The sequence below is a fragment of the Castor canadensis genome, chromosome 16, assembly GCF_047511655.1.
Source record: "Castor canadensis chromosome 16, mCasCan1.hap1v2, whole genome shotgun sequence".
In the NCBI taxonomy this organism is placed as follows: Eukaryota; Metazoa; Chordata; class Mammalia; order Rodentia; family Castoridae; genus Castor; species Castor canadensis.
Window position 1 is genome coordinate 57270821 of NC_133401.1, and position 22860 is coordinate 57293680.

The 22860-nt window shown below is 40.4% G+C and overlaps 2 protein-coding genes across 16 annotated transcripts in view; one reads left to right on the forward strand and one right to left on the reverse strand.

The window, feature by feature from the left end:
* Gemin5 (gem nuclear organelle associated protein 5) overlaps positions 1 to 12796 on the reverse strand; it is a 52996-nt gene extending 40200 nt beyond the window's left edge. For 2 of the 3 annotated variants that reach the window (XM_020169521.2, XM_020169522.2), the window contains exons 1-8: positions 12526 to 12796; positions 11626 to 11786; positions 10785 to 10966; positions 6591 to 6742; positions 6190 to 6309; positions 4403 to 4535; positions 1977 to 2142; positions 961 to 1173 (exon numbers count right to left, since the gene is read on the reverse strand). In XM_020169521.2, the coding sequence (XP_020025110.1) occupies positions 961 to 1173; positions 1977 to 2142; positions 4403 to 4535; positions 6190 to 6309; positions 6591 to 6742; positions 10785 to 10966; positions 11626 to 11786; positions 12526 to 12691 (1293 nt within the window). In that variant the 5' untranslated portion in view covers positions 12692 to 12796. The remainder of the gene's footprint in view (positions 1 to 960; positions 1174 to 1976; positions 2143 to 4402; positions 4536 to 6189; positions 6310 to 6590; positions 6743 to 10784; positions 10967 to 11625; positions 11787 to 12525) is intronic. The other variant, XM_074057069.1, reaches the window with a different exon arrangement.
* A 966-nt stretch (positions 12797 to 13762) lies between these two features.
* Positions 13763 to 22860, forward strand: part of LOC109690272 (immunity-related GTPase family M protein 1-like) — a 218440-nt gene continuing 209342 nt past the window's right edge. For 3 of the 13 annotated variants that reach the window (XR_012442465.1, XR_012442469.1, XR_012442471.1), the window contains exon 1: positions 13800 to 14024. The gene's annotated coding sequence lies outside the window, so the exon portion shown is untranslated. Of the gene's footprint in view, positions 14025 to 22860 lie in introns of all 13 variants that reach the window. The other 10 variants (XR_012442473.1, XR_012442470.1, XR_012442463.1 and 7 more) reach the window with 7 other exon arrangements.

Genomic DNA, 22860 nt, shown 5'->3' on the forward strand with positions numbered 1-22860 from the left:
TAAATGGCCACAGTCTAAAAAATTTTAAAGAAAAACAAACAAAAATTATGTTTTCTATTCGGCATTCCAAATTTTATTACTTGCATTTTTATAAATCATTATCTTTCCATATAAAAGCTATAACATCACTTTTAATAGCTGACACCATTCTAGTATATGGCTATACCATAACTTAATGTATCTTCTATGAACACACATCCAGGTAATTTCTAATTTCTTAGTATTAGAAAACATGAACAACGCTTTAATATTTTTAAACACTGAATTTGGGGAAATGGATTTAACTGGAGGGTGCTTCTGCTTTCCTAGTTTCAAACTTCATCAAAAATACCTATGAACAAGTCAGGCATCAGTGATGCATGCCTGTAATCCCAGGTACTTGGCAGGCTGAGATTGGGAGGACTGTGGTGAGGCCAGCCCTGGCAAAAAGTTTCCAAGACCCTTCTCAACAGAAAAAAGCTGGACAAGGTGTTGCGTGCTTGTCATCCCAGCTACGGATGGTGAGAAGTGTAAAATAAGATCATGGTTCCAGTCTGGCCTGGGCAAAAAGTGAAAATGCTATCTCCAAAATAACCAAAGCAAAAAGGACTGTGACTCAAGCTGAGAGTGCCTACCTAGCAAACACGAAGCCCTGAGTTTACACTTCAGTACTGTAAAAAAAAAAAATTACCTTTAAACAACTTGTGATTTCTAGTAGCGCTCATTTAAAAGCAAATAGTCACTAAAAAAAAATTACTTATTTGAGCTGGAGGCTCCTGCCTGTAATCCTAGCTACTTGGGAGGCTAAGATCAGAAGAATCATGATTTGAGGCAAATGGTTCGGGAGGCCCTATCTTCAAAACAATCAGAGCAAAATTCGGCTGGATGTGTAGCTCAAGTGGCAGAGTACCTTCTTTGCAAGTGTAAAGCCCTGAGTCAAACCCCTGAACTATTAAAAAAAAAAAAAAATATTATCCTTACCGCTGTAACTTTGGACTTGACACCCTGCCAAAAATTTTTCACGTCATAGTTGTTCTTTATGGAGAGTGTATTCCATACACGGATCATGCCATCCCCAACGCCTATGGCCAAACAGCCCACGTCGACAGGAGAGAAAGCCAGGCTATAGGCAAACCCACCAAGGGAAGGAAGGGTCCAGCAGCACTCCAGGTTAGCCATATCCCAACATTTTACCTGAAAGAATTAAGGGGTTAGGGCCTAACCCTAGAGAAAAGCAGAGAAACAGGACAAAAACACCAAAATACTTCAAAAGCTAGGCTAGGAGAATGGGCAAAGATTATATAATTTAACTCTTCCAATAGGAAATGGAAAAAGCGTCTCATAGGAAAAAAAAATCAGCAATAAATTACATCTCAAAGGGATCCTGGAGTATATTCATTCCCAGAGATGTTCGGTGAATTCAGTACCAAACATTAGCAAACCAGAACTCAGGTCTCCCATTTTTCTAGAGTTCAGTTGATACCATTTTTGGCAAACTCTAAATAAGAATGAACTTAAAATCCTAAATGATGATTTTTCCCCATGCTGAGGGAAAAGAGCTGCTGTCTAAACGCCAAGTGTCCTATACTCAGGGAAGGAAGAGGAAAAAGTATTTAATTGTCACTTGAACACAGGCACTTGGGAGAAAACAAAGTTTATCAAAAAGCCTAGCTTAGCTGTAAAAACAGCTAAGGTCAAAAACTCTTAAATACAGCCAATTCTCTCTTGAAGAGAGAATTACAGATCAGGATAAACCAAAGCTGATGAACTCACACATCCTTCCCTGGACACTTTTTTTTTTCAAATTTCTGCTTTAGCAAACAAGCATCACGGTGGTTCCTCACATTTCCTTTACTTGTGTGCTGTTGACGTATTTTGCGCTGATCACTAATACGAGCTTTGAAACAGGAAGCAGGAATGGGACGTGAAACTCTCTTATCCCACACAAATTATAAATCACTGTTCTACAAAGCTGGCTAAAGCAAAGCAGATCTTACATCTCTATCCATGGATGTGGAAAGTAATAGCTGTTTGTCATCCTCGGTTTGCAAAGGACATAAATTAAACACAATTCTGGAATGATTCTGCCCTTCTGCTGAAGTGCTGAAGAGGGTATATTTCCGTCTCCAAGACTGGGTCAAATCCCACAGCAACAGTTCACCTCTGTGAAGGAAAAACAAATGCACTAGAGATCTCTCTTGTAAGCATTCTGAAGCCAGTTATTGCTGAGGCAGGGTTTGGGTTTTTGGTTGTTAAATAATGTTAATTGTTCCTTTGATAAAATTTAAGTCAAAATGGCAGCAACATGGCCAAAGAGAGAGTTAATCCTTTTCTGAGCTTTAGCAATTTGCTGACAGGAAGCAGAATGCCACACTGATATGTGGTGAACTGCATTTGCCACAGGGAACAATTTCCCAGAACCTAACAATATCTGGGTGATCAGTTTGCTTCCTGACCTGAACATTCCAATGGGACTGACAAAATTTACAACTGCCCTGACTTGTCAGTTTTCAACTGTTAGGCGTGACTCATCCTGCTTATCTTCTCCAGAGAATGTTATCCTGAAGGGACCTACGTCTCCTTGTTAGCTCACCTTCTCCTGGTAGCTGCACCTTCTGATTTGCAAATCTCTTTTGTGGCCAAATAAAACCGTTTTTGTTGTTGTTGTTGCTGAGCGATGCGTGGTTACTGTGCACCTGTAATCTCAGCCTCTCAGGAGGTGAAGAAGTAAAGGCAGGAGAATCACAAGTTTGAGGCCGGTTTGGGCTATATAACAAGACCCCTGTCTCAAAACACACAAAAAAGCAATCTGCTCTTCCTCATTGCCCAATTAGCTATGGAATGCAGAAGTGGGAAGGATATTTTATTCCATACCTTTGTCTCAAAACATGTGAATGTACCTGACTACCTTTTAAATAGATTTCTCTAATAGCTTTACTATACAATGTCACTACAATTTGCATAGCTCCAAAATTCAAGACATACCTCTTTTTTGGGGTGGTAGTAGAAAGTTGGGCCATGCTTAATATTTTGGGAGACCCATATGTGCTTTATCTATATTACCTCATTTAAAAGTAGAGAACTGGCCTACTAAATTCTCTTATTATCCTCAGCAACTAGAGGTAAGTTATGATATTGTAAAATACATAGCCTTTGCTGGCGTACAACTCCTAAAATCCTTGGAATTGGCTGACAGCATGTAGGTAGTTCTAAGGAGTTTGGTCACCCAAAAGACTCAGGGAAGGATTAGAGGTCTGGCATTTTTAGCCCCATCCTGAACCGATGGGAGGGGATAAAGCTTAAGTTGATCACCAATGGTTACGGATTTAATTAATCATGTCTGTGTAATGAAGTCTCCACAAAACCCACAAAAGACAGAGCACTGATAGCTGAACAGTGGAAGGTCCTGAAGTGTGGTGTGCCCAGAGAGGGCTCAGAAATTCCTTTTCCCTTCTCTCATACCTAGCCCTGTGCATCTCTTCCTCTATATCCGTTAATATTCTTGTAATAAAGTAGTAAACATATGTGCTTCCTTGAGTTCAGTGAACTGCTCATGCAAATTAATTGAACCAGAGGAGGAGGTTGTGGGAACCCTGATCTATACTCTGTCAGAAGCTCAGGTAAAACAATCCGGGCTTGCAACTGGCATCTAAAATGTGTGTTTTGTGTGTGTGTGTGTGTGTGTGTGTGTTTTGTGTGTGTGTGTGTGTGTGTGTGTGGCGGGGGTTCCAGGAAATCTCTGGCACCAAGCCCTCATCTTGTGGGATCTGACACTATTTCTAGGTGGTATCAGAATTGAAATGAATTAGAAGACACCCAGCTCATGTCTGCTGCTATTAACTGCTTGCTTGCTGGTGGGGAGTCACAGAAGTCTTTTGTGTTGATTGCTGTGATGTGAGAGCATAGGAAAATGGTTTGCTTTTTCAGACAGGAAGTGCTCAACGAATTTTGTTTATTGACTGGCCATAACCATTCTAGGACACAGAAAATATCATTACATAAATAAATGATTGAAGTTCAGAAATATATGGAGTCTTACTCATGAACACAAAGCAGGTAAGTAGCAGACTCATTCTGAAACTCGGTTGTGTCTAGCTTCAGAATGTGTAACTACTAGGCTACAGCTATTTGATCTTTACACAATTTAGTTAGTAGACAGCACAGGTCTCATGATTTTTCTATTTCATGACAGCCAGGTGTGGTAGTCCATACTTCCAGGGCTTGGAGGCCGAGGAAGGAGGATGTTGAGTTCCAGGCCAGCATGGGATACACAGTGAACTGTCTCAAACAATGAGAAAAGATAACTGGCCCATGATAATATAAGCTTTGGCTATTACTTTCTCCATCTCCTCTGTCTAAAAAGGAAGCCTAGGAACTTCCAAGGCCAAATAGGAAAGTAAAACATGATTCAAAAAAGACTTACCCAAAACAACTGGATACCAGCTGTGTTGGCTGATTCCTGGGCCAATAGAGTGTCAACCAAAGGCGCTCTTTAATAGTTGGGTCTATGCCCCCTCCTCTTCTCTTCAGAAATGGCAATTTCAAAATCATTACTCCTATTGATTAAAAAAAGCCAATAAGCACACAAAACTAGGTACTTGAAGTCACCAGTGGTTCACAATCCATGATCTGTGATTTAGAAGCTAACTTTGGCCACTTAGAATAAATACTTCAATTTCTCATGGAAACATTAATTGAGAAGCCAAGGTGGTAACACAACCCAAGATTACCCAAAGGTGGAAGGACAGAGTGGGATTCCTTCTCCTAGCTGGTCATAAATCCACCAAAGGAGAAAAATCTGGCAGTTGACACATGTTGTAGCAGGGGTATATTTCCTAGTCTATATTATACAACAGAACTAAAGGACAGCTTTTAAAAATACACGTGTTGGGTGCTGGTGCCTCACACCTGTAGTACTAATTACTTGGGAAGCTGAGATCCGGAGGATAGTGGTTCTAGGCCAGCCCAGGCAAACAGTTCCTGAGACCTCATGCCAAAATAACCAGAGCAAAAATGGAGTGGAGGCATGGCTCAATCAGTAGAGTACCTGCTTTGCAAGCATGAAGCCCTGAGTTCAAACCTCAGTCCCACCAAAACAAAACAAAACAAACAAGTGAAGAAAATACATACATGCTAGGTTGGGCGAGGTGGCTTAAACCTGTAATCCAAGCTACTTGGGAGGCGGAGGTCAGGAGGATTGTGCTTTGAGGCCAGCCCAGGCAAGAAATTTGTGAGACCCCATGTCAATCAATGGATGGGCACAATGGTCAGCTATGTTGGGAAGCATAAATTGGACTGTGGTCCACCCTGGCCCAGGCATAAAGTGGGAACCTATTTAAAAGTAACCAAAGCAAAAAGGGCTGGCAGTGTGGTTCAAGCAGTAGAACACCTGCCTAGCAAGCACAAAGCCCAATAAGACAAAAACACGTGCTAGGGTCCAATACCTAGAGATTTGATTCAGTACATCTGAAGTGTACTCCAGAAGCCTATAATTTTCCAAAATGCTCCAGCTGACTTTGCTGCACAAGAACTGAAGACCACTGTATTAGACAGCTTTAAGTTTAGAGGTCATCCCACATGGATTTTTAGATTACTTTGAACAGTGAGCATTTACATGTGAACATGTATCTCTATGCTGGATGTGTATTATTTACTCCATATTTGTGTATGACAAGCTCTAACTCTAGAGATTGTTTTCCATTCCTCTGACAAAGGCCTTGCCAAGTTCCAGTATTCCTCTTCTTATAACATATATCTTGCTTTCCATACCAAAAACCGATCCTTCAATAAGGCAGGGGTCCTTGCCATACTGGAAACTAATCCAACAGTCAGGCAGAGCACAGAAGTCTAACCCTGTGGCAGCAACTTTCTGGAGAGGAAAAATGAGGAGTAGATTTTTTTGGACAGTACTGGGGTTTGAACTCAGGGCCTTATGCTTGCTAGACAGGCGCTCTACCGATTGAGTCATTCCACTATCCCTTTTTTTGTGCTAGGTATTTTCAAGATAGGGTCTTTTGAACCATATGCCCGAGATCCCTGATCTCTACCTCCTCAGTAGCTAGGATTACAGGTGCGAGCCACCAGTGTCTGGCAGGAACAGACTTCTGGCAGACAATATACACTATTGGAACAATAAGAGCAAAAAAGCAGCAAATTCTACCAAATCAATACAGGTTTTATCACAAAAGAAACATCAAACACCAACCTTACCTCGGCCTCTAGAGCAGCTCCAGATTCGAATGGTCTGATCTTTGCTTCCAGTGGCTAAGTAGCAGCCTTTTGTTATAGGAGTTTCTGCTATAACTTTCCCATTAGTAATTTCAGGCTCTTCTAGGAGAGAGATGGTAATTCTGTTTTTAATTTACATTAAACCTGTAGTTTGTAAGGGTTACAAAATGCTCTCTCTTTTGTAGGCTTAATTTAAAAAAAAATTTTTATTTATTATTTTTTGCTGTACCAAACTCGGAGCCTCAGAGGTAGGCAGGTGCTCTACCATGTGAGCCACCCCCAAGCCCATAACCTAAGGTTTTAAATACAATTTAGATGATACAATTCTACCCATTTTGTTCTTTATGTCAAGAGTACTGAACTCTCCCTTCAATCATCTCTACCTGCATTTTCCTCTTGATTTATGGATAAACAATCTTCACCAGGTAGGGGACACCAGACTATAGAGTGGATTTCATCATCGTGGCCTCGAAACCTGTGAATAACTTCTCCTTTCTTACTGATGTCAATTATAACCACTATGCCATCCTTGTAGCTAAAAAAAAAAAACAAGAGTTAGAAATATTAGTGAAAAATGAACTCAGAGTAGCCTCTCTAGTAAACACTTTGGTTAGGTGTCTGCACTGTGACATCTAAAAGGTAGGTAGGTACATTTGGGGTAGAGAAGAAAGGGAGAGGACAAGAAATCATTTTGCCCATTTTCCAAAGTGTTCATATCATGCTTTCAGGTCTCATTAAAAGTTTCCTTCATGGGGCTGGAGGTGTGGCTCAAGTAGTAGAGCACCTGCTTTTCGAGCACAAGGCCCTGAGTTCAAGCCCCAGTGCTGCCAAAAAAAAAAAAAAAAAAAATTTCCTTCATGATCAGACTCTTCGCACTAACTAATACTACATATGTTGCCCAGCACAGAGCTCAAAGGGTGGAACATGCTTTTATTTCAGGGAACTGAGAGAAGAATAGTTCTTACAGGGTTGCAGCAATGCAGTAATTAGAGATGAATTGGCTAGTGCACTGAAAACAATTTCCTTTTCACAAGTTATTTGTAGTTTATTAACTACAAACTTAATAAACAAACCTGAACAGTAGATGCCACAGTTGCCATTTTATGAATTCAAAAAGAAACTGAGAGATTCTAAGTTATTTAACAAATGATGAGGAGAGAATGGTGATGTACACCTGCTATCCCGTTTACTTGGGAGGCGGATTTCAGGAAGATCATGGTTAGAGGCAAATCCAGACCAAAATCTAGTGAACCCCATCTTGACATACAAGCCAACTATGGTGGCACATATCTGTGGTCCCAGTTATGCAGGGGGCACAGGTGGGAAGATTGTGGACTAAGGCTGGCTCCACGCAAAATGTAACCCTATCTGAAAGATAACTTAGGTAAAAAAAGGACTGGGTGTGTGGCTCAAGCAGTAGACTACCTGCTTAGTAAGTGTAAGGTCCTGAGTTCAAAACTCAGTATCACCAAAAAGAGATAAATAACTTCATACACATAAAGGATTCTCTACCACCCAGCTTAACAAAAACAAAAAATAAAAAAAGAAAAGTTGAAGGGACCCACCTCAACCACCATTCTCTTTCTCAGAGATTAATCACTATTTCTGAATTTTGTGTCATTTCATTCCTAGTCTTTCTTTGTATATACTCCTAAATAAGACACAGAATTATTTTGTATATTTCAAAGCCTCATACAAATGGTATTTATACAGTCTATTTTACAGCAGCTTGCTTGTTTCCATTAATTGTTTGTGAATCATCCATGTTGATGCATGTAACTCTATCTTGGGTCACTCATTTACACTTTTGTATTAGTACTGTATTCTATGAACAAATCACAGTTTATTCATTTTGATTCTGAAAGGCTTCCATCTTTTACTATTCCACACAAAAAGGCTGCTATGTTTTCAGATATGTAGGGCAATTTCAGGCTTGATGTTTAGTAATAGAACTGCAAGGATGTAAGATATGTACATCTTCGCTTCACTACAAAGTGTAAAATCTGCTCTTCAAAGTGGTTGCACCTATTTATATTCTCTACACATAATTCTAGGCACATTAGACAACTCTATAGGAAAAAGCACCATACAGATTTAAAAAACAAAACAAACAAACAAAAACAAGAAATAAAACCCAGAAATAGAATATTAAAAGGTCTTTGAAGACTTTGAGTGTTTAAATACTTCTCTCTCTCTCTTTTTGCCATACTGGGGTTTGAACTTAAGGCCTTGTGCTTGCTAGGCAGGTGCTCTACCACTTGAGTCATACTATTCTTCACTCCCAGACCTTTCAACAAGTTAGGCAACCTAGTTGACATGAGATCAAACTGTTTTGAAATTTGAGTAAAGCCTTCTGGGAATGATCATTTTAAAGATCCTCTAAGAACAAATCTTTCTGATCTAGTTCTATGTGATTGTTTAGATCCTCTACCTGAAAGATGGTCTACTTTTTGTGAATTCCTGCTCTTCTGTCAAGATCTATTTGATCATGATGGCCACTACACATTCTGCTCACTTTCTCTAGTACATACCTCCATTGTAGCAATGGTCCCATTTCAAGAGAGTGCTAATCCGCAGAACCCTTCTATTTTCACTATTACTCAGTCACATCTGTCTTGACCCCTTCCCTCATGCAGCACAGCACAAATTTCATGAAACACCATTATAGTTGCTCTTTTTTTGGTAGGAGTGGAGTTTGAACTCAGGGCTCCGTGCCTGCAAAGCAGGTGCTCTATCCCTTGGGCCACATCTCCATTCCACTTTGCTCTGATTATTTTGGAGATTGGTCTTGCAAACTGTTTGCCTGGTCTCGCCTTGAACCTCAATCCTTCCAATCTCAGCCTCCCAAATTGCAAGGATTACAGGCTGAGCCATATAGTTGTTCTTTAAAACACCATTATCCCTTGTTTACTGTCTCTCAGGGCTACTGACTCCACAAAACTCCAAACCTGGTTGAATCCAACTACTCAGTTTGAGTAGTTTAAATTCATAACCTTGATCTATTCATTTTCCTATTCTCTGAGTTTTCATGCTTTCTTCTCACATCTAGTTCCAATCTGATCCTAGACTTGACTCCACCTCTGACTTACACTTCCCTGAGAAAATGTGAAGCCAAAGAATGGAATACTCTCTTTTTCCAAACAGATTTACAAATCTACTTGCGCCTATTCCATATTTTCAACTGTTTCTACTTGTCAAATGGATCAATTTCATCACTCATGTATTTATTAGTTTACTCTTACTATACCTCCCTTAAACCAGCATAGAAATGTTCCTTTGGTATCTTTCGTTTCATACTCCTCTTTTAAAAATTATTTATTTATTTATTCACATGTGCATACATTGTTTGGGCCATTTCTCCCCCCTGCCCCCCCTCCACTTCCAGACAGAACCTATTCTGCCCTTTTCTCCAATTTTGTTGAAGAGAAGACATAAACAATAATAAGAGACACAAAGCGTTTTTGCTAGTTGAGATAAGGATAGCTATACAGAGAGATTTCTAGCATTGCTTCCATGTACAAGTGTGTTACAACCCAAGTTGATTCATCTCTAACTGACCTTTTCACTAGTTCCTGATCCCTTTCCCATATTGACCTCTGTCACTTTAAGGTTTCTGTATTAGCTCCTCTGCAGTGGGGACATCAGACACTTTTATGTTTTGGGTTTCCTACCTATCCCCATACCTCTCGTATGTGTTCTCCCCTTATCATGTGACCCAAGTCCAACAGCATTGCTGTATTTGCCCTAGATCTAAATTCCACACATGAGGGAGAACATATGATTCTTGGTCTTCTGAGCCTGGCTAACTCCAGATATCTCTTCTGGTTTCATGTCTACGCACATTTTTACAATAAACTTTGTGAAAAAGTTGTCTCTGTGGGTATCTACACTATCTTATTACCCCTTCCCCCCTTCTCTTTCTCTTTCTTTCTTGGAGACATAGTCTCACTATATAGCTCAGGCTGGTCTTGAACTTGTGATCCTCCTGGTATATGGGTGTGAATCACCACACCTGGTCCCCCACTGGTCTCTTGAATCCAGTCTAGTTAGATTTTCTCCTCTAATATTACAGTGAAATGGCTTATGTCAGGCCTTTAAAGTGGAGGGAACAGACATGTTTGGGTGAGAAGAAGACAGAAAAATGAGGAAAAGGGGATTAGTTCATGTGAAACAATATGGCGATCAATAAGAAGACAGAGCCTACTGCCCTATCAATTCCCCAATTCAGAGGGAGTGTACAGAACCAGAGACAAAATAGTCAACTGATACTCTGGGAGTTAGCATTATATCCAACGACAGTGTAAAGTGAGAAAAAGGTGAAGTAAACTGAAGAAATTAGGCATAAAAAACAAGGAAAGTACAGTATCATGGAGAGGAAGGAAACAAAAACAAAGAGAGGGAGTGAGACAGATATCAAGGACCTGGAGATCACAGGAATAAGTGATACCCTTGTCTGGGAGAAGCTATTAACACTTTTAAGTTTCCTTTGAGGAGTAATAGCACAGGAGATGGAAATGCAAATGAAATATATGGTCATAAGCAAAAACAACTGTTAATACAGATGGCACAATACTTACCCAATGGCTACTAAATCTTCGTGATGAGGTGAACAAGTAAGACAGAAAATTGTTCTGGGTTCTATGAAGAGGTATTGGCTGTCATTTCTGTTAAGCCAATAACAGAAAACTACTCCTTTTTCATCCCCAGATACTATTAAGTCCTTCACTCGAGGAGACCAATGCAATGCTGATATTGTATGCTTCAAAACAAAATAAAAATATTTACTTCTCATTTGTCAATACTGAATTTTACTTAATTTTTAACTTGTACCACAAATTGGCCTAACACTAGGCATACTACAGGCACTTAACACTGTATTAATCAAATTACAGGAAAATTTATACTACTTGGGATCAAAGAATCATTAAAATAATTTTCTTTAATTGGTCAGTGAAAAGTCAATACAAGGTTAAAATTAGTCTTTTCTTTGTTCTCTTAAAAGGTAGGCACACCCAGTAGTCATCTGTTTTACAAATGAGTTCCATTCATTCATTTACAGTTTATATCAGGTTATTTTATGAGAACAACCAGCTATTAAATATTCTAGACTCTGCAGGCTATGCTATCTTTATTTCTCTACTCTGCTGTTGTGGCGTGAAAGCAGCCATAGATGAGATTTAAATGTGGCGGTATTCTAACTCATTTGCAAAAGCACGTGGTTGCTTATGTCTAGCTTATAAACAAAACAGTCCTTTCAAAAAAGTTCTGAGACTTTACAATACAGGGCTTCCTATCTAATTAATGAACATAATAATACAAATTTCCTTGCACAGATGAGCTAGCAAAACTGTATTAGAAACAAAAGAACTCTCAGCACAGATATAGAAAATGTTCTGAGAAATCATTATTCTTTGGTACCTGATGTAGTGCATGCTCCGTCACAATTGTTTTGGTCTCTACATCCCAGATTTTCACAGTCCCATCATCGGAGCTGGTGGCACAGAGGTTGTACTGACCAGGGTGATGAGAAAACGTGAAGCCAGAGACCCTTTCCGTGTGTCCCACTAACTCTCCTATGACTTTAAGCAAAATCAGACTTAAAGTTAATTAAACCGCTATCCAAGATTCCGGAAGGAATCATAATGTTGGATGATGAGTGAGCAGAATAACAAACAAAAATATCTACAAACTCATAATCAGAACTCCAGGTACTGATACTGCCTCTTGCCATGTAACTCCAGGCAGGTAATCTTCTCTTTGAACCTCAAAGTACTCTCATTTGTAAAACAATGTTGATACCCCAAATGACGAATGTGAAAACCATTCTTACTTCGATTCTCCCACAGGTCATTTGGACTGCAATAAATAGCTAACACGTCATGTTCTAAGGCATGATCAAGCCCTAGTTTGGATCCTGAAAGCATCAGGCCCACCCCATTCATCCTACAGAAACGAGTATCATGAATTTGTAGGATCTTGCTTACGGTCTATAGCAGTAGACAGTCCCCAATCCCAGGAAGTCTCCCAGGGGGCTAGCTCATACTTTGGGAAGGGATGAGGGGAAGGAGCCACACGTTTTAAATGCCCAGGGCCAACTTTCGGTAAGCGAACGGTCCCACGTGCGAGCGCCAGGAGGCGGGACCGCTTGGCTACAGGGCAGGTTGGATCATTCTTGGAACCCCATCGCGACTCAGTAACTGCGGCAAGACGTTTCTCTCCGCTGGTGCCCCAGATTCCGTAGAAAAAGGGGTGTCTGGAGGTGACCTGCTAGCGCCCCTGGGATCCCAGGAAGGCTTGGGCCCGGACGTGGGGAGTTACCTCGAAATGGGGGTGTCCCAGGGATCGCGCCCGCGCCAGGGCCCACGCGGACAAGGAAGACGGAGGTCCGCGCCGCAAACCCGAACAGGCCCCCGGTTACTGCATCGCTGCAACGGGCGCAGTACCAATTGGGGGAGGGCGGCAGCGTCCGCGGCTCCTGCCCCATGACCACCGGCGGAGAAGCCTGAAGGAAGCAGGGCCACACAGCAGCGGGGGAGGGCGGGGCGAAACCTGAGACCCGCTCGGTCCTCTCGGGCGGCCGCTACGGCGCGCGCCGAGGCCCATCTAGAACAGAGCGTTCCTCCCCCCCACTTCCGGTCTGGGCAGGGCGGGGCGGCGTGCCGAGCTGGGCCTCCTAACCCCGCCTGAGGCGGCAGGTCAGCCCCAAACCCCGTTGGCGGTTGTGGTGCTGCTTAAACCCAGCGCTGAAGTTAGATATTCTGAGTTCCCTCGGAAAGGCGCGTTATTAAGGGGTTCAGTCTCTATCCTGAACAGTATTTTGAGAACTCTCTGTGCCAAACTAGGCAAGTTTTAAGATACCTGTAAAAAGCCAATTAGTGAAAAGATAAAACGTACGAATCAGGAATCAGGAAAGGAAGGAACAGTTTCTGCATCTGACTGAGAATTCTGACTTGGGTTCTTGGTATTAAAAGTTTAAAGAGAAGAGGAACGGTGTGTGTCTTGATTTGCTTGAGCGATCGCCAACTCCGAAGAGAACTGTGGAGGAAAGAGAATGGGAGTCAGTTTCCAACCTAAACATGCTAAAGATACCCAGATTTTCCTGCACTCCCGTGTTGTTCGCTTGCATTTGGTATCTGGTACGTCAGCACATGTGCAAATTAAAACCTGAAATACCTATCGTTAACATAGAGAGCTCTAACATGTGTGTGGATGATCTAGGGGCAGTGTTTGGAGGCACCCAGCCCTAGATGATCACTGGTTTTCTTTTTGAGAGTGGGTCTGGCTCTGTAGGTCGTGCTGGCTTCGAACTCACGATCCGCCAGCCTCGACCTCCCAAGGGATTGAGATTACAGATGTGTAACAACCACCTCCTGCAAGATAGTTATTTCTGACAAAACTGAGGCACCGGGGACTCTGTTCTACTTCTTTCAGAGCATTTGTGAGGTGAGCCATCGCAATTTTTCCGGAAACCCATTAGTTTTCGGTCTTTATTAAGTCATTCGCTGTCAAGCAAGGCTGCGGTGAGCACACTTTAAGCGCCTTTGAGTTCGCGGTCTCCATGACAACACACTTTGGGTTTCCGGTTGGAGAAACCGGGCGCCTCGAGTCGCGCATGCGTGTTTCTCAGACTGAGTGAGGGTTGGGTTCTAGTGGTAGGCGTCACCTCGGCGGTAGAGCTGGGAGAGTAGATTAAGGATTTTTTTTTTTAGTGTTTGAGGGCAGAAAGACATGAAGGGAGTGTGTGTTGACAGCTTGTGTTAGTGTTGCGGGTGCATCATGGACACTGAAGCCGAGGAGCCGGAGAAAGCTGGCCTTGAGTAAGTCTCTCGCCTGGGAGTTTTCAGCCCGTGGGTCAGTGACTGAACAGGCTGCTTCAGCTTCTGGGTCCACCGAGGCTAATAGAATAGCCAGAGTCTGTGCTTTGTTATCCTGTTGTTTTCCCATGCATTGCATAGATTTGTGGGGATCAGGATTATTCATTACCCAAGGGCTGTTGTAAATGTGTTTCTGAAGTGTCCTCTGATCTTTCTAGACACGATTTGATTTCCACTTCCAAATGGGTGAGGACCCAACTTTTCCACTTTACCTCTCTGGTTACTTGCTTACATAGGCAGGGACTGTGTTGTAGACAACCGTCGTTTAAATCAAGCCTGCCATTGTGCTGAACGTTTTATATGTACTAGCCTTACAATGTTCTACGACATAGTAAGTACTGCTATACCCATTTTTGAGACCAGTAAATTGAAACCCTCAAATGTAAGTTGCCCAAATCAGTTGGAGGAAGATTTTAAGCTTTGTATTCTACAGAGCATTCTGGGGCCTCAGGACAAAAGTGTTTTCTTGTTGTTGTTGTTTTGGGCGGTGCTGGGGATTGAACTGGAGGGCCTTGTGCATGCTAGGCAAGCACACTACCAATGAGCTAAATCCCCAGCTTTGTTGTTTTTTGTTTTGTTTTTGAGACAGGGTCTTGCTATATAGCCCGTCTGGCCTTGAATTCTCTATCCTCCTGACATAAAACCTTCTTTAAAGGTTAGGGAATGTCGTTCAGTCAGTGGGGCAAGGAGTCTATTCTCTTTGTCTCTCTTCTGCAATACAGGATTGATACTTAGAGATGGATAATCTAGTTGTTAATTTTCTGATTGGTGCATTTGTTAGCATTTATTTTGGTTCAGTTTGTAGGCTTTAGAAATAGATAAATTAGGTACGAACCCACCTTTTCACTGTGTGATTTTGGAAAAGTTACTTATTTTTTCTAAGCTTCAGTTATCTCTTAGGTGATGTGAGAATAATGTTAGTACCTGTCTCAAAGATTTTTAAAATGAGGATTAAAGGAAAAAATGTTTATTGAAGTATTTAGTACTTCAATTTAGTACAGTGCATGGCATGTAATAATCCTATCCTAAGTCCTACCCACCATTGATATTTCTGTAATTATAAGTTACTGGGTTCCCATTATGTTTAACTCTGTCCTGGTCTTGTGAGTCCTAGGGGAATGAGAGGTTGGGTTAAAGAAGAAAATAGGAATCATTGGCTTTTAGGATTTTTCTACACTTTGCTTTCTTAGATTATCTTCTATTACTCCATCCCCAACCATGCTAGTTTACTTAACTTTTTCTGAATGTGCTTTGCATTTACTTGCTTCTGGCTTTTGCATGCTGTGTCCTTCTGTCTCTAACAGCAGTATTCATATCCTTGTTTAGATTATTTTCCCTGCAAGAATGCTCATGGTTGTTATTGTAGAGATGATGATGTTAAGCTAAAGAAACCAGACTTAGAAGACAAATATTACATGTTTTCTCTCATATGCAGAATCCATTTTAAAAGACACAAAAGTAGAAGGGGGACTATTTGGGGACAGGGTGGGGAGGCGCACAAGAGAGTAAATCGGCTGAATATGATCAAAGTACATGTATGAAAATGTCATAATGAAACCCATTATTTTATATAATTAATATATGTTTAGAAACAATTTAAAAACATACATTCCTAGTTTTGCTTGTAATTTCATAATTTTCCATGTAGGAATCTCTGTACAGGGACATCACAGCTGAACATAAATGTCTGTCTGTGTTATGTATGGTACTGTGATGTTTGCCATAGTGTGAGCATGCAATGATGATCAGCCGTGTGAAGAATGTTAAAAAGCATGTTGGGTGATGGTGTTTGCATTGAGTGAAATATTTCCCTCAATTTATTTGGGAAAATTTGAATTTTACAGAAAAGTTGGAGGAGTATTACACATCCTGGATCCACTAGTTGCTAACATAGCTTTGGCTCTCTATAAAGAGAACGATTTTTTTTTCCTGAACCATTTGAAAATGAGTTGCATACATTGTGGCACTTTACTCTTAAATACTTCAGAGTGTATTTCCTAAGTGTGAAGACAGTCCCCAATAACCACAATCTACAATCAAAATGGATGGTATAGTTTAAGATCTTATTTTTTTGGCAACTCTGGGATTTGATCTCAGCTCCCCTCGCTCGTCATGCAGGCAGTCTACCACTTGAGTCACTCCTTCACCTTTGTTCTGTGTTAGTTATTTTTGAGATAGAGTCTTTAGAACTATATGCCCAGGCTCTCTTCCAACACGATCCTCCTGATCTCTGCCTCCTGAGTAGCCAGGATTATGGGCATGAGCCATCTGCCTGGCTAATTTAAGATCTTTTAATGTTTGTAGGTTGCCTTTTTAGTTTTTTTTTTTTTGGCGGTACTAGGGTTTGAACTAGGCTTCACACTTGCTAGCCAAGCACTCTACCTCTTGAGATACTCCCCAGCCCAAGATCTTTTAATGTTTTGAGTTAAACCATTCAAATAGAAATCAAGTATATGCTGACAATCATTTTTGACAGAGGAAAAATTGACCATTGTTTATAGCTTGACAATAAGCCCTAAAATGATTATGCACTGAGACAAAGAGTTCTTTTTTTAATTACTTACTTATTTTTTATTTATTCATATGTGCATACATTGTTTAGGCCATTTCTCCCCCTCTGCCTCCCTCCCCTTCCCTCTCCTCCGCACCCCCTTCACTTCCAGGCAGATAAGCCCTAAAGTGATCATGCATTGAGACAAAGAGTTCTTGTATTCCATGATATTTATGTTCATTTAGTAAGTATTTTGTTTATGTGACACTTTATTTTTTTCAAATGACTCTCAAGCCAGTTCTTTGAATTAGGATTTGTGTCTGGTTAAATCTTAAGTCATACGTCTACAAGGATTCTGATTAGTTTCCTAGGGCTGCTGTAACAAATTAACACAAAGTAGGTGGCCTAAAACAAGGGAAATTGAATCACCGTTCTATACACTTTGGCATAGAATCTATTCCTTGCCTCTTCCAACTTCTGGTAGCTGTTGGCATTCCTTGGCTTATGGACTCATTCTTTGTGTGTGTCTGTCTCAATATGACCTCTCCCTTTTTTCTCATAATGACACATGTGATTGCATTTAGGGCAGAACAGAATCACCAGGATGAGCTACTTAAGTTTCCCTGGATCACATCTTTTGCCATTCACAGATTCTGGAGATAAGAATGTACACAAGGATTTGGGACCGCCATTCAGCTCACTAACATTCATTTTCAGAAGAGGTCACTTAAATTATCATCATCAGGCTCTTTAGGTCTGAAATAGGAAGTTGATCAAGAATATATGTATTCTGCTGAGAGTTGTGATTCTTTGTATATATACTCATTCCTTAGGTAGTGGGCCAATTCCCTGGTATATAAGGTATATCATAGAAAAGGAGAGTAACATGGGGGCAGGAAAGAATGGGTCTTCCTTTAAGCAGATGCTCTGGGGTTCTGCTAGCTTGCCCCAAGAGATTGTGGAATGAAGATCTGTGGGATAAATCAAGCCTTAAGATATGTTTTGTTTAGATTATGAAGTATTTAAAGACTTATGTAAAAATCATCATTGTAAACAAACAATTTCCCTACAAAATCTAGTTTCTGGATTCTTCCATATACTGCAAGACATGGAAACAATTTTCTAGAGCTGAAGGGTATGCCACTCTTTAAATGGGGCAATACTCCTCAGTTTTCTTCATTTTTCTACTATGTATAAAATTTTTACAGTTATTTGCACCCACCTTCTTACTTTACTTGCTGTCTTCTGTGTTGTTTCATTTGTTCTACAAATAGGTATCAATGTCCATCGTGTGCCAGCAACTTCTGTAGCACTGGAGATTTGTAGTGGAAAAAAATTACAATAATCCCAGGTCTCTTGCAGTGTATATTCTCATGAGAGGACAAATGATAAGCAAAATAAATAAAATATATTGTATATTAGTGATATCTGCTTAGGAGAACATGAAAGCAGAGATTGGGAATAGAAGTGTGTGGGGAGAGAGGACTCTGTAGTTTTGGATAGAAAGTCTCTTTGAGAAGGTAACAATTGAGTAAAGATCTGTAGGAAATGAGGGAGCATTGTGTGTGTCTGTCTCAATATTTCCTCTCCCTTTTGCACATAAAGATACAGGGCAGAACAAAATCATCAGGATGAGCTTTCCTCAGGTGGAACAGTAAAGCGCAACAGCTCTGAGGAACCACACCTGGTGAGGTCAAACCTAGGAGTGAAGGGGATAGGATATAATAATAGGAGATGAGGTCAGAGAAGAAGGAAAAGTAGATTTTGGAGACCCTTGTGGGTCATTGTGAATACTTTGACTTTTATTTTGAGTGAAATGTGAAAACCTTGAGTATAGAAGTAATATGATCTACCTTGGGTTTATGAGTGGTTCTTTCTGATTGCTGTTAAGAATAGATTGCATAGGAATAGAGTGCAAGGATGGAAGCAGAGAGCATCTGATGTTTCAGGTAGAGAGTGTGGTTTCTGGAAGTATGTGTTTGTGAAGGTGGGTAAGTGGGTGGATTCTGGCAATTATGTTAATGACAGCTGACAGCTTGCTGGTGGATTGGATATAAGGTGTAAGAAGGGTGATCTGAGAAACCGGAAGGATGGAGTTACCATTTACTGAGATAGGAAGACTTTCAGAAGAGCAGGTTTGGGGGAGAATATCAGGATCTCAGTTTGGACTTGCTAGGTCACCAGTAAGCATCACAACCAAGATGTGAGTAGGCAGTTGGGTATAGGAGTTTGAAGTTCAGAAAGGGATGTAAACCTGGGAGTCATCAGTATGTGAATAGTATTAAGAATGGATTGGTTTACTTCAGGGTGGGAATGTAGATAAGAAGCAGAAGAATCCAAGGATTGATTCCTGCCTGAGACATTCCTGCTTGATTCATGCCTGAGATCAGGGAAATGAGGAAAATAACAAAGGAAAACTGTAGGGGAGTGGCCACACAGGTGAGAAGAAACTCCAAAGTGTCCTGGAACCCAAGTAAAGGAAGTCTGTCAAGAAAAGGGGAGTGACCAAAGATATGTAGATTTTCTGTCAGATTAGATTTAAGAATTGGCCATTGAGCCTTGGCCCTGCTGGTGGCCCATGCCTATAATCCTAGCTACTCGAGAGGCAGGGATCAGGAGGATCACAGTTTGAAGCTAACCCTAGGCAAATAGTTCGAGAGACCCTATCTTGAACATATCCAACACAAAAAAGGACTGGTGGAGTTGCCTTGCAAGCATGAGGCCCTGAGTTCAAACCCCAGTAGCAAAAAAAAAAAAAAAAACCAAACCAAACAAACAAACAAAAAAATTGGATTTTATTACTTAGATAGCAGCAATGACCTTGACAAAGCAGTTTTGGTTGAATTTACTTTCCTAGAGTAGGAAAAGTGAATGGCCTAGAGAAATGCAGTAGGATTGCCAGGCTGCCTTAAGAGCATTTTGGGTTTATGAATAAACTTATAAAATGTATGCATTTGAGTTGTCCATCCCAGGCCTATGTATTGAGAAAATCTGGCTTATTAATCATTCATGTGTTTATTATAGAAAGCTCAATAGCACAAACCTTTTGGAATGGCCCCTCAATTGGCAACAACTGTCACTGTTTTATTTGTTTTACTATTACTGTAGCTATAGTGGCTCTCAACTGGAGGTTATTTTGCTCCCCAGCGAACATTTGGCAGTGTCTGGAGACATTTTTGGCTGTTACAACTCAAGCAGGGGGTACTTTTGTCATCTCCTGAGTATAGGTACTAAACATCCTACGATGCACAGGGCAGCCCCCCAACAACAAAGAATTACCTAACTCAGAATGTCAGGTGTGCAGAAGTAGAGAAACTCTGATTGTATTACAGTTCAAAGTTGCTGGAATTTCTTCATTTGTTTGCTGGACTTTTCTGTTTGGCCTTGACTTATACAAAGTAAAAATTACATTGAGCCATTATAATTACTTACTTCTTCAGCCTTTTTATTTTAGATTTTAATTTAGGCATGAAGGAGGAAGCTCTTTAAATCATGCTCAAATATAGAATTCACTTAATATTCTTAGAAGTAAATTTGTATTGAAGAACTTTTTTACTTTGATGAGTATAATGGCAGGATATTCTTAATATTGGGTCTGAGATCTGTTATTATTTTTGCTTGGTACTTAAGTGTACCTGTAGTAAATTTCAAAATAAACTTAGAGTAATAAATAGGAGATAATAGTTTTCTTTCTTAAATTGTGACTTTAGAAAGCCCTCAGATACTCTGTCATATCTGAATTAATTTTTTTTTTTTGGTGACACTGGGGTTTGAACTCTGGGCTTCACGTTTGCTAGGTCTGTGCTCTACCACTTGAGCCACTCTGCCAGCCCTTTTCTGTGCTGGATATTGTTGAGATAAGGTCTTGTGGAACTATTTGCCCTGGCTGGCATCAAACCATGGTTCTCCTAATTTCTGCCTGCCGAGTAGCTAAGGTTACAGGCATGAGCCACCAGCACCCAGCCTGAATTAACTCTTAATACTAAAATTTGATATATATGCACTCCTCTTCACTACCTTATGACTATGGGCAGGACTTAAAAAATGACAGTTAAATATAATATTCTTTAAGTATTGGCAGGTAGAAAACAACTGAGTAATGACAGCAGAGAAGACCAAATGTGATTCACATTTACCCAATTTACAGAAATAAGATAAAGCTCAAGAGATTTGGGCTTCTTAGTAAATGAAAGGCTATCAGCAGTAATAATGATATTTGAATTTTAAAATACTAAAAGTTGTTCCTGGGTGCTTTGTTTTGGCCTTCTTCTTTTTTTTTGGATAGGATCTTGCTATATAGCCCAGGCAGGCCTCAAATTCTCAATCTTCCTGCCTCAGCCTCTTAGGTGCTGGGATTATAGGCATGAAACACCATGCCTGGGTTTTTGAGTGCTTTTTTAAGGTTTCCTTTCAGTGCTTAAAATAATGAACACAAACTCTTTATTTATTTTGATTCTTTAGAATACCAATAGTAAATTAGAGGTATAAACAGACGTAAAACCTGGTTGGAAGTTTTGTTGGAAAACAATCCTAGCAACAGACCATGCCATCATTTGCTCATTCTACCAACTTTCTTTTCTTGAGTTTGTTTTCTGTATAGACTTTTTTTTTAATTTATTTTTTTATTATTCATATGTGCATACAATGCTTGGGTCATTTCTCCCCCCACCCCCACCCCCTCCCTTACCACCCACTGCGCCACCTCCTTTCCTCCCCACCCCCTCTATACCCAGCAGAAACTATGTTGCCCTTATCTCTAATTTTGTTGAAGAGAGAGTATAAGCAATAATAGGAAGGAACAAGGGTTTTTGCTGGTTGAGATAAGGATAGCTATACAGGGAGTTGACTCACATTGATTTCCTGTGCATGTGTGTTACCTTCTAGGTTAATTCTTCTTGATCTAACCTTTTCTCTAGTTCCTGGTCCCCTTCTTCTATTGGCCTCAGTTGCTTTTAAGGTAGCTTCTTTAGTTTCTCTGCATTGAGGGCAACAAATGCTAACTAACTTTTTTAGATGTCTTACTTATCCTCATATCTCCCTTGTGTGCTCTCACTTTTATCTTGTGATCAAAGTTCAATCCCCTTGTTGTGTTTGCCCTTGATCTAATGTCCACATATGAGGGAGAACATACGATTTTTGGTCTTTTGGGCCAGGCTAACCTCGCTCAGAATGATGTTCTCCAGTTCCATCCATTTACCAGCAAATGATAACATTTTGTTCTTCTTCATGGCTGCATAAAATTCCCTAGTGTACAGATACCACATTTTCTTAATCCATTCGTCAGTAGTGGGGCATCTTGGCTGTTTCCATAATTTGGTTATTGTGAATAGTGCCGCAATAAACATGGGTGTTCAGGAACCTCTGGAATAACCTGTGTCACAGTCTTTTGGGTATATCCCCAAGAGTGGTATTGCTGGATCAAATGGTAGATCAATGTTTAGCTTTTTAAGTAGCATCCAAATTTTATTCCAGAGTGATTGTACTAGTTTACATCCCCCAACAGTGTAAGAGGGTTCCTTTTTCCCCGCATCCTCGCCAACACCTGTTGTTGGTGGTGTTTCTAATTATGGCTATTCTAACAGGGGTGAGGTGGAATCTTAGTGTGGTTTTGATTTGCATTTCCTTTATTGCTAGAGATGGTGAGCATTTTTTCATGTGTTTTTTGGCCATTTGAATTTCTTCTTTTGAGAAAGTTCTGTTTAGTTCACATGCCCATTTCTTTATTGGTTCATTAGTTTTGGGAGAATTTAGTTTTTTAACTTCCCTATATATACTGGTTATCAGTCCTTTGTCTGATGTGGCTGGCAAATATTTTCTCCCACTCTGTGGATGTTCTCGTCAGTTTAGAGACCATTTCTTTTGCTGATCAGAAGCTTTTTAGTTTTATGAAATCCCATTTATCTATGCTATCTCTTAGTTGCTGTGCGGCTGGCATTCCATTGAGAGAGTTCTTACCTATACCTACTAATTCCAGAGTATTTCCTACTTTTTCCTTATCACCTTTAGAGTTTGTGGTCTGATATTAAGATCCTTGACCATTTTGAGTTAATCTTGGTATAGGGTGATATACATGGATCTAGTTTCAGTTTTTTGCAGACTGCTAACCAGTTTTCCCAGCAGTTTTTGTTGAAGAGGCTGTCTTTTCTCCATTGTATATTTTTAGCACATTTGTCAAAGATGAGTTGGTTATAGTTGTGTACCTTCATATCTGGGTCCCCTATTCTGTTCCACTGGTCTTCATGTCTGTTTTTGTGCCAGTACCATGCTGTTTTTATTGTTATTGCTTTG